Raw genomic sequence first — 12,300 nt, forward strand, 5'->3', positions numbered from 1 at the left:
CATGCTAAATAAAACAACCAGGATGCCATGATGTCATGGAAAGACTGACTATGATTTCTCAGCAACAGTGTCCAAGAGGTGAGGATTTGGATCCCTAGCCTTCTCTAACTCAACAAATATCTTAGAAGAAATAAAATGACCAAACAAATGGACTGAGGGATCGACTGTACAAATGAGAAATAGACCACCCAGGAATGACAATAAAACTCTAACCTAGATCAGGGCTGGACAGTCGGCTCAGTGGTTAAAGGTGCTTGCGTGCAAATCTTGCTGTTCTGGGTTCAATACCCCAGTACCCACATAAAGCCAAACATACAAAGTGGCACATGCATCTGGAATTTGTTTTCAGTGGCAAGGGTAACCATCAAACATCTGCAGTTCAAGTCTAATATCATAATCAGTGACCAGTAAGGAGTCTCTGGATTTTCCAATTCCATCTCTCCAGCTGGGCTGAATAGCCAGGGAAAACTTGCATCCTTGGTCAACAGCATGCTCAATGGTAGCCCTTGTGCAGTCCTGGTATATCTAAAACATCTTCAGGTCTCCATGCAAACCATGGTCTATTTTCCAATGGCTTTGCCAGCCTACTCATGAGGGTCATTATACCCTGCCTATATGATGTGTCTCATCAGTGGCTCAGGAACCATGGGCACTTCATGACCACACCATGCTTTTTCCTGACTCTGAAACCAATACTAAGTGTGCAGAACACAGCCATATTCTTCATTTTCAAATTTTTTGTTTATTTTTATTTATTTATTTGAGAGCAACAGACAGAGAGAACAACAGAGAAAGAGGGAGGGGGGGAGGGAGAGAAGGAGAGAGAAATGGGCATGCCAGGGCTTCCAGCCACCGCAAAAGAACTCTAGACGTGTGCACCTCTTTGTGCATCTGCCTAATGTGGGGCCTGGGGAATTGAGCCTCGAACCGGGGTCCTTAGGCTTCATAGGCAAGCACTTAACTGCTAAGCCATCTCTCCAGCCCTACAGCCATATTCTTTATTTTTTCTCAAATTTTTATTAACAACTTCCATGATTATAAAAAGTATCCCATGGTAATACCCTCCCTCCCCCCACTTTCCCTTTTGAAACTCCATTCTCCATCATATCCCCTTCTCATCTCAATCAGTTTTTCTTTTAAATTGATGTCATGATCTTTTCCTCCTATTATAATGGTCTTGTGTAGGTAGTGTCGGGCACTGTGAGGTCATTTTGTGTTTGGGGGGAGCACATTGTAAGGAGTCCTACCCTTCCTTTGGCTCTTACATTCTTTCCGCCACCTCTTCTGCATTAGACCCTGAGCCTTGGAAGATGTGATAGAGATAATGCAGTACTGAGCACTCGGGTCACTTCTTCTTAGCACCATGGTGCCTTCTGAGTCATCCCAAGGTCACTGCCATCTGAAAAGTGAAGATTCTCTACCAAAAATGAGCGTAGCATTAATATAAGGGTATGAACATTAACAGAAGTGCTTACCGTTTGGTGAACATAGTATATACATTTAGCCAGACAGCAGTAGATGTTATACCCTAGGGCTCATGACTACCCCTGTTTTAAATTTTTAGTATCAGGGATGGATTCCCTCCCATGGAGTGGGCCTCTAGTCCAATTAGAGGGCAGTTGGTTTCCACCATGACAGACGTGCCACTATTGCACCTGTTGACTCATTTGGCCTGGATGGCCAAATATACGACTTGCAGTGTCCACTGTTGAGTATCTTCACTGGTGATTTCTCTTTCTATCATTGAACTGCATGTAGAATGGCTTCTTCCAGCTTTCTGTCAGCTGGTCTACATGGAGGAGGTTATCAGCTGAGTTCCAGCAGGATTTCTCAGTGGCCTTGCAGCCTCAGCCCAAGTATGTGGAGTTTTCAGCAATAGGGCTTTACCATCTATCCCTGGTGGGAAACCAAGGGCCTTGGCAATGGCCTATAATGTTTTGGGGGCATCAGGGACCTCCCTGGCCAACAACTCACTGGAAGGTATCCCATTCCTAGCACTGATAGTTTTCTAGCAACAATCTATGGCTTCTGAGTGTTCCATTGTCCAAAAAAGTAGGATTCCATATGATTTATTTATATTCTCTTAGATTTTGATTAGCCCTCCCTCATCCTTTCCTTTACTCAATCTCTTCCCCTGACCTCACTTTGGGCCTTTTCACCCCCATTAATCTATTCTCCTACTTACATATATACAATACCATCCTATTAAGTACCCCCTCCCTCCCTTTCTCTTCCCTTTATATCTCTTTTCTAGTTTACTGTATAGCCATATTCTTAATTCGGGGATGAAATAAATTGTACCCTTGAAAAGCAGGTTCCTTTTTCAGCTAACTCTTTTCCAAAAGTTTGCATGTCTATCATAGTCTTTCCTCAGGCATCCTTTTAATTGTTTCAATGTAAAGTAGTTGAGACATCTTCATTGCAAATATTAACGTATCTCACTATAGCAGCTTCAGCAGCCAGTCTCTGTGCTTGTATGAGTTTTTCCTATGTTAAATCTCTCAGTTCTATGGCTTTAGCCAAGCACATTAGTCCATTACAAATTTTACCTTGATCAAACTCTCTGGGCATGGGTAGCAGAATACAGCAAACCCTTATTTCAGTTGCCCAGTTCCAACAAAGTCCTCTGCAATCTTTCCTTCTCCTTAGAAAGTTTATATGCCAATCCTCCAAATGCAATTCTCTCTGCACCTAGCTTTGTTGTTGTTGTTGTTTGTTTGTTTTGAGGTAGGGTCTCACTCCAGCCCAGGCTGACCTGGAATTCACCCTGTATTCTCAGGGTGGCCTCGAACTCATGGAAGTCCTCCTACTTCTGCCTCCTGAGTATACTGGAATTAAAGTCATGTGCCATCATGCCTGGCTGCACTTAACATTTTTAAACTCCCATCACAATAGTCCATAATACTTGGCTTACTGCTACAGAGGTGTCTTCAGTTTCAAATACCAAATCAATGTCTGTTCCTCCAAAACAAAAGTTCCAAAAGACCAAATCCACATGGTCAGATCATCTTACCCCACTCTTGGTATCAGTTCTGTAGTAGACAGCCTCACATGACTGAGATGAACTTCCTGACCATGCAATTATGGAGACAGGGATTTATTTCAGACAAAGCTGAAGTTCCACATGGCGGAATAAGCTGGCCCACTTTCAAAGGCTTAAGCAGAGAGAGAAGCCAACACCATCACTAGCACAAGCAAGCACACTTCCTGAACTCCAGGCAAAGCTCCCATACCTTGAAAATCTTTAGACTGAAATTCCATATCTGCCTCCACACCTTAGGGCTGGAACCTAAGATCCATCCAGTGAAACTCCTCCAAATAGGAGTGGCTGAAGATCTAAATTAAAAACTTTAACAAAATCCTGAATATATTGGGTGGGGGCATCCATTCAAACTACCACACTCAGCTTTTAACAGTAGGCTGTCTCTGAAGATAGTGTCTGCTACTGTCCTCCAAGTCATATAGAGTGACAAAATTGGAATTATCTTCCTTGTCTGCCAGGGAGCTGTGCAGCTGAAGTGCTGGTAAGCTCACTCTTTATTGGTGCATCACTCATCTTTTCCTTTGAACATTTCAGATGTCTTCTTGCATCCTCTGGAGATTTTCAAAAGCTTTTCTTCTCTAATTTTTCTTAATCTTTCTCCTTCACTAGGTCACATGCAGGAATCCACCATTCTGCTTTCAAGTCCTTTCAGTTATCTCTTAATGTTGATGTCTTGTTTTCCAAGTAAATAATATTATCCTTGAAGGAAGGGTATGTCTTAAGACCTTCAAGCAATCAACATCTTAATATCAGCACACAAAACAGGGTGTGGTAGCTTGAATGTGATAGTTTAAATATATGGCCCCATAGACTCTGTTTCATTAAAATTGACCTTGTAGGCTGGAAAGATGGCTTAGTGATTAAGGCACTTGCCTACAAAGCCTAAGGACCCATATTCAACTCGCCAGAGCCACTGTAAGCCAGATGCACAAAGTGACACAAGTTCAAGGTTGCACATGTGCACAAGGTGGCACACACATCTGGTGTTCAATTGTAGTGGCTGGAGGCCCAGTGCACCAATTCTGTTTCTCTCTCTTCCTCTCTCTCTATTGCTCTCTCATTAAAAAAAAATTTGAGGAGCTGGAGAGATGGCTTAGCAGTTAAGCACTTGCCTGTGAAGCCTGAGGACCCCAGTTTGAGGCTCGATTCTCCAGGACCCACGTTAACCAGATGCACAAGGGGGCACACGCGTCTGGAGTTCGGTTTGCAGTGGCTGGAGGCCCTGGCACGCCATTCTCTCTCTCTATCTGCCTCTCTCTCTCTCTCTCTCTGTCATTCTCAAATAAGTAAAAATAAACAACAACAAAAAAAATTTGAGCTTGCAATGCTAGCACACAGTTCCCTGCTACAGAGGTGGGGGGGCAGATCTTGGCGTCCAACCCTAAGGTGTGTTTGGGGACAGATCTGACGTTCAGCCAAAAAGTGTCGAGAGAGCAGTTTGAGTTCTGGAAGTTTATGATTCTTGGTGTTGGGGTTTGCTTGCTACACTTGTTTCTCTCCACTTGAATCTATGGGAGTAAGCAGATTTTTTTCCACTGATGGAGTTTACCCTGGATTTTGTAAGCCTGAAATAAACCCCATCCTTCTATAAGCTGTGTATGGTTAGATACTTGTTCCAACAGCAGGGAGCTGACTGTAGCAAAGGTTTTGTTTTAATATTTGTATTTATTTGCCAGAAGAGAGGGATCAAGAGGAGAGACAGACAGAATGGATGTGCCAAGACCTCCAGCCACTGCAAATGAACTTCAAATACACGTGCCACTTTGTGCATCTGGCTTTACGTGGGTACTGGGGAATTGAATTTAGGTCGTTAGGCTTTGCAGGCAAGCACCTTAACCTCTAAACCATCTCTCCACCCCCAACACAGGTGTTTTTTTTTTGGTTTTTTTTTTTCTTTTTGGTTTCTTGAGGTAGGGTTTCTAGTTCAAGCTTGCCTGGAATTCACTATGTAGTCTCAGGGTGGTATCGAACTCCTGGTTATCCTCCTACCTCTGCTTCCTGAGATTAAAGGCATGTGCCACAATGCCTGGCCCACCACAGGATTTTAAACATGTTGTGTCAATGACTTTATTCTGACTGAGTTTGTTTGCATGTGTGTGTACCATGTGTGGTACACGGTACATGCTGTATGCATGTGGTTTATGCATACATGCACACGGGTGTGGAGGTCAGAGAACATTAGGTGTCCTTTCTCTGTTTCTCCTCTGAGTGTTTCCTTGAGATGGAATCTCTCACTGAACCTGGAGCTGCTTTTTTAATAAAGTTTTTCAGAATAGCTGACCATTGAGCCGCAATGATTCCCTTGTCTTTGCTTCTTGCAGGACTGAAGTTGCAGGGGTATTTGGCCATGTCCGACTGTTTACTTGGGTGCTGGGGAATCAAACTCAGGGTGATTAGGCCCTTATGCTTGTGAGGCAAGCACTCTTACCCATTGTGCCATCTTCTCAGCCCTCTTAACTGAGTTTTCCCTTTATAATTTCCCACATATTATAGAGAGATCCAGTAGTTGCATACATAATACATTGTATCTTAGGTCACTTAATTTCATGAAGGCACAGAAATAACTGGGGACTACAAAATTGAGAACAAATGAAAGTTGTTTGTTAAGAGCTTATTATAAGATTGGAGAAACAGCTTAGCAGTTTAGGCACTTTTCTCTGAAGTCTAAAGATGCTGGTTCAATTCCCCAGTACCCACATAAGCCAGATGCACAAGATGACACACACATCTGGAGTTCCTTTGCAGTGGATAGAGACCCTAGTGTGCCCATTCTCTCTCTCTCTCTCTCTCTCAAATAAATAAATAATAAAGAAATAAAATATTTTATAAAGAGATTTTTATAGCACAGAAGTTAGCCACTACCATCTGCCTGCTAGAGATTCAAAAGCAGCCAGGAAAGGGGTGCCTACTAGAGGAAAGAGGGAAGGCTGCCTGTGTGCCCAGATTGAAAGCTGGTGGTCTTGGGATGGTGGAGGCAGCTAACCAGGAGTGGATCAGCCTATGTGATTGGTTTAGAAATTGTAGATATTGAGTTGGAAGTAGGGGTAAAATCAAGGGAAACTGGTAATTGATCAAGTACTTAGGGACAATTGCAGCACAGATTGTAGTTTGGCTTCCTGGACTGAATGCTGAAATGTTACTGATCAGGGTTCTTTTTGAGAGATATTTTTATTTATGTGAGAAAAAGAGAGAGAGGGAGAGAGAGAGAGAACAACTCTTGCCATTGCAAACAAACTCCAGATGCATGTGCCACTTTGTGTCTGGCTTCATGTGGGTACTGCAGTATTGAACCCAGAACAGCAGGCTTTTCAAGCATGCACCTTGCACTACTGAGCCATCTCTCCAGCCCTGATCTAAGACAGAGTTCTATTGTCATACATGGTATGGCTATTGCTCATTTGTACATTGTACATCCCTCAGTCCCATTTATTTGGTCATTTTATTTCTTCTAAGAGAATGGTCGAGTTAGAGAAGGCTAGGGATCCAAATCCTCACCTCTTGGACACTGTTGCTGTGAAATCATAGTCAGTCTTACCATGACATCATGGCATCCTGGTTGTTTTATTTAGCATGACAGTGATCATCAGATGAAAGCACAGCTGCATGCAATGTAGGACTCTAGAGAGGATGTAAAGGGCCAGCATCTTCACACTGGCAAAACTAGAGCAACTACTCATCTCTTAAGATGCTTCAGTTCCAGGGATCCAACTGCCCAACTCGGATCAAGTGGGCAAACCTAGTATGCCATGAGGACCAACAGTCAGCAGTGAAACGACTCTTTCCTTAGGGCTCTCTGTGGCCTTTTCTATGTGTCATTTTCAGTGGTTCAGTTGCAGCAAGGCATTTTTTTGTGATGATGCAGGTGTCACTGAGACTGGCCAAGCAGAAATCTAGAATGATACAACTGTCTGCATGGCTCCCATGAGCTCACTGCAGCTGATCTGAATCCACCTGGTACAGGAGGAGCCCCACTGATGACTCTCCTTGAGTTAATGATAAGTTTCATGCAATCATTTCTGTTCCCATCACTCTACAGGGTCAACAATGAATCTGTAATTCCCCCAGGTTCAGTGTCTTGACTAATGATGAGTGGCCTGTTTGGGGAGATTATTGAATGAGGAAGGAGTTTAGTCTTGGTGATTTATGTAGAATTTAAGTCTCTGTATACAGACATGTCTTCAAATACCATTTCTATAGCTCATGATTTGTTCAGTCTGAGTCAGACAGGCTTAGATTAGGCATTCTGGGCAAAAAGGAAGCTGAGTTTACTAGACACATATGGAGAGATACAGTGAAAAAAAAGAGAGCTACTTAGGACACAAGGTGGGAATTGAAACTTTGTGTGTGTGTGTGTTGCATCCATGCATGCATGTGTGTGCCCCAAACATATCTGCATACACACATGCAAAGGTGTGGGGCAAAGGTGGACATTAATTATCTTATTTTATTGCTCTATCACCTTATCTCTTTGAAGCAGAGCATCTCACTAAAGCTGGAATGCACATAGTCAGAGAGTCCCAGTCATTTTCCTGTCTCTGCCCTGCACAGACTGGGGTTATAAGCATGCATGACCACGTCTAGCTCTTTACAGGAATGCTGGGTCTCAAACTCATGCATGAGCAACAAGCACTCTTAATCACAGACCCATTTTCCCCACCCCAGAATCAAGGCTTTATCTGAATGAGGTACACAAGTTGGTACAATTTATGTATATATATACATGTTGTACTGTATTGTCCTATAAAATGGGTTGTGCTTGGGTTGGGAATATAGCTTTGTGGTAGAGCACTTGCCTAGCATAATGGACTATGATTTGGAAAAGTAAATTTTTTTTTGTTGTTTTGTTTTCTGAGGTAGGGTCTCACTCTAGCTCAGACTGACCTGGAATTCACTATGTAGTCTCAGGGTGGCCTTGAACTCATGGTGATCCCCCTACCTCTGCCTCCCAAGTGCTGGGATTAAAGGCATGTGCCACCATGCCCAGCTTTTTGTAATATTTATTATTTATTTATTTGAGAGAGAGAGGGAATGAGAATGGATAAGTATGAATGGGCATGCAAGGACTTCTGGAAATGAACTCCAGACACATGTGCCACTTTGTACATTTGACTTTACATGCATACTGCGGAATTGAACCCAGGTTGTCAAGTTCTGCAAGCAAGGGCCTTTAACTGCTGAACCATCTCCCCAGCCTGGAAAAGCTGTAATTATCTAGTAAAAGTTGAGGCCTTTTTTTCCCCCCTAAGGCAGAATAAGCACAAGTAAATAGCATTCTTTTTTCCCAGTTGTCTTTGTTCTATGAATAAAGGATTATCTGCACACATTAATCTGAATCACAAGAGAAACTTAGACATTTTAAGACTTGAGGAGGGGGTGGAGAGATGGCTTAGTGGCAAAGGCAAAAATAGAGGTTCCATTCCTCAGTACCCATGTAAAGCCAGATGCATAGTGCATGCATCTGGAGTTCATCTGTAGTGGCTAAAAGCCCTCATGTGCCCATTATCTCTCTGCCTCTTTCTCTCTCTCTCAAAAAAAGGCGGGGAAAAAACTGAGGTCCTGGAAAATAAGCAGAGCTTCGGTGAATCATGGGACATGACTGCTCAGTCATGTAGCTCTGCTCCCAGGTGAAGGCCAAGTTGTACTGAATAGCCTAGAGATAGTATAGAGGTCCTCTGAAAAAGGAGGAGCAAATGAAGTGCTTCAGGCAGAATCTACACCAAGATAGTATTTGGATTAGGTACTAGCAGGAAGCAAGACACAGACATTTTGTTGGTTGTCCGTTTGGTTCCTTTAGTGTTGAGATTGAAATACTACAAGGTCTAGTGCCAGATATGAGGAAATCTTCAAATACAAGGCCTTCAGCTATAGCTGTGAGCCCTTCCTTTCCTGTCTTTAAGAATATTTGAGATATTTGAGTAATAGTTTGGTAGGAGAGATACCACTTTTCAAATTCTGTTTTTTTCCTATGCCATTGAACGATATGCTCACTTTATTTGCAGTCTATATCAGTCATAATGGAGATGGCAGAGGTACACCTAGAGCAGGTACAACTTTATGAATGTAAAGTTCTCCCTAACTTTTAAGAAATAATCCCTCTTTTGGGACTAGATGGAAAGAAGAAGTTCAGCGGAAGGGGGACAGGTAAGGGAGAAAAATAAGGTAATGGGAGGCACAGTGATCAAAATATATGTATGTATGTACATATGTATGTATGAGTGAAAGAAAATTATCAATAAAAACTTTTAAAAAATAAAAAAAGAAAGAAAGGCAGGAGAAATGGCTTAGTGGTTAAGTGCTTGCCTGTGAAGCCTAAGGACCCCGGTGAGAGGCTCGATTCCCCAGGATTCACCTTAGCCAGATGCACAAGAGGGTGTACACATCTGGAGTTCATTTGCAGTGGCTGGAGACCCTGGCACGCCCATTCTTTCTCTTTCTCTTTCTCCTTCTCTCTCTCTCTCTCTCTCTCTCTCTGCCTTTCTCTCTCTGTCACTCTCAAATAAAAAATGAACAAGAACAAAAAAAGTTTTAAAAAAGAAAAAACCCCTCTTTTGTGATTGGTATTGTTTGCTGATCTCTGTGGTATAAAATACTGCCAATTCCAGGTCACAAAGTTGTTGTCTTTAGGAGTTGGGAAGAGATGTGCAGTAACCAAGTACACAATTCTAATGTATTTTGGTTTGTACTTTAAAATTTTTAATTCCTTTTTATTTAGAGTACTGTTTTAGGCTGTAGGGGAAGAGGAGTTTCACAGCAAAACAGCAAAGGCTATCTCATTAGGAAATCTACATTCACTGATCTACATGTATGTGTGGACAAATGCCTATCACGTCGGGTTGTAGGTGAGAACTGTTATGGCTTAAAAGACAACAATTCTAGTCCAAAGAAGAAAAAGAGTGGGACTGTATCATTTCATACAGGTTGTTAATCATTAATTAGTACATGTTGAAATGTACAAAGGTAAGGATGGGTGGTTCTGAAATCCCAGCAAGGCTGAAGTGCAGATTCTGTACAAATCCCAACCAGCCAACAGATCGGAACAGAGAGCAAATCCGGAAATTTTGTTTCTTGAGAAGCCCAACAATTGCATTTCAGTCTCCTGACCTTTTTATACAATTGCGAAGTCCTTGCATGAAGTCCTCTAGCCCTCAGGAACACTAACTAGGGTTCCCCTTGTGCATTGCCACACAGTAGGCGGGGCTAACTTCAGCTCCGCCCTTTCCCTCCCACCTACAGCCCGCCCAAAGCGCTGACTCCCTCACGCATGCCCCAACGCCCTCCGAAAGTGGTGTGCGCATGTGCCGGAGGCGGAGCTTGGCGTATTTTGGACCCACGGCCCCGCCGTACCGTCCAGGCGGAGAATTGCATTGTGGTCGGGCGGTGTGGAGGGGAGTGCTGGCCGGCGCCGTCATGAACCGCGAGAACCTGGCGGCCAGCGAGCAGCTGGTGTCGCCGGCGTACGTGCGGCAGGGCGGTGAGGCCCGGCGCGGCCACGAGCACCTCGTCGGGCGGCTCCTGGAGAAGGTACGGCGGACGGGCCCTCCCCGACGGCGCGGCTCCTCCTCGTCGTCTTCCGTCCTCGGCCGATGGCGGTCGAGCCCCGGTGCCCGCTGGGTCACTGCGGGCGGAAAGGGCACAGTCCACCTCCTCCCCGCCCGGGCGGATGTAGAGTAACCCGCACGCGACGTATCCCCTCTGTCTCTCGCGTGTCGCTCCTATCCGGAGCCTGGGGTTTCGTTCCACCACACTTTTGACAGTCCCTGGTTCGAAGACTCCTTGCCATCACTACATAGTTGCAATCAGATGTAACACGAATATTTTGCCAGCTTGGGATAGATTTGTTTATTGTTATTATTATTATCATTATGAGATAGAATCTCACAATAACCTGGAACTCACTCTGTAGTCTCAGGCTGGCCTCGAACTCACAACGATCCTCTCCCCTGTGCTGGGATAAAGGTGTGTGCCACCACGCCCTCCAAATTGAGCTTTCTTCAGTGTTGAGTTTATGCCTGAATTTTAGAAACCGAGGAGCTCGACAACATACACATGAAAAAATTTAAATGCACTGCTGTTGACTTTTAAATTTTATTTACTGAGAGAGAGAGAGAGAGAGAATGGGCGCCTCTGGGTCTCCAGCCACTGCACTGGGGAATGGAACCTGGGTCCTTAGGCTTCGCAGGCAAGTGCCGTAATCGCTAAGTCTTCTCGCCAGTCCTGATGTTGCATTTTAGAGCGATGATATTCTTCTTATTTTGTTTTTGCTTTTCGAGGTAGGGTCTTGTGGTAGTCCAGGCTGACCTGGAATTCACTTTGTAGTCTCAGGCAGCCTTCCAACTCAAGATGATCCTCCGACTTCTGCCTCTCAAGTGCTGGGACTAAAGGTGTGCGCCACCATACAGGGTTTATGATTACTGGTTTTTTGTTTGTTTGTTTTTAGGGCAAGTGTCCAGAGGATGGTTGGGATGAAAGTACACTTGAACTCTTTTTACATGAACTTGCCATCATGGATAGCAACAATTTCCTGGGCAACTGTGGTGTGGGAGAAAGGGAAGGAAGAGTGGCGTCTGCATTGGTTGCTCGTCGTCATTACAGGTATGCTTTTTGAAAAAAAAATTTTTTTTGTTTATTTTTATTTATTTATTTGAGAGTGACAGACAGACACAGAGAGAATGGGCGCGCCAGGGCCTCCAGCCACTGCAAACGAATTCCAGATGCATGTGCCACCTTGTGCATCTGGCTTATGTGGTTCCCGGTGAATCAAGCCTCCAATGGGAATAGATATGAAAACAGTTGTTTTTTCTCCCCTTTCAGAGGGGGTGGGGCCGAAGCCAATGGTGGCAGTATTATTAAATTATGAAGTGTCTATTTGCAGACCATTTCTTTCCTAATCAAATGGTCACACAAATCAAATGCAGCAGAGAGATGGACGCATCTTATCTGAACAGGAGGGTTAAAAAAATTAAAAATATTTTATTTTTATTTATTTATTTGAAAGAGAGAGAAAGAGGCAGAGAGAAGTCGGGAGAGAGAGAGAATGGGCACACCAGGGCCTCCAACCTCAGCAAACCAACTCCAGACACATGCGCCATCTTGTACATCTGGCTTATGTGGCTCCTGAGGAATTGAACCTTGGTCTTTTGGCTTTGCAGACAAATGCTTTAACTGCTAAGCCATCTCTCCAGCTCAGTTTTTTTTTTTTTTTTTAATGACAATAGATAGATTTTCTAATATGTAGTTGTTACCCTTTCAGACATTGG

The 12,300-nt window shown here is 43.7% G+C and overlaps 1 protein-coding gene across 3 annotated transcripts in view; it reads left to right on the forward strand.

Moving 5' to 3' along the window:
- Nucleotides 1-10,450: 10,450 nt before the first annotated feature.
- Nucleotides 10,451-12,300, forward strand: part of Sepsecs (Sep (O-phosphoserine) tRNA:Sec (selenocysteine) tRNA synthase) — a 41,252-nt gene continuing 39,402 nt past the window's right edge. The window contains exons 1-2 of one of the 3 annotated variants that reach the window (XM_004656152.2): nt 10,451-10,564; nt 11,481-11,635. In XM_004656152.2, coding sequence (XP_004656209.2) covers nt 10,451-10,564; nt 11,481-11,635 — 269 coding nt within the window. Of the gene's footprint in view, nt 10,565-11,480; nt 11,636-12,300 lie in introns of those variants that run through there. The other 2 variants (XM_045161577.1, XM_045161578.1) reach the window with 2 other exon arrangements.

Source organism: Jaculus jaculus, chromosome 11, assembly GCF_020740685.1.
Source record: "Jaculus jaculus isolate mJacJac1 chromosome 11, mJacJac1.mat.Y.cur, whole genome shotgun sequence".
Lineage (NCBI taxonomy): Eukaryota > Metazoa > Chordata > Mammalia > Rodentia > Dipodidae > Jaculus > Jaculus jaculus.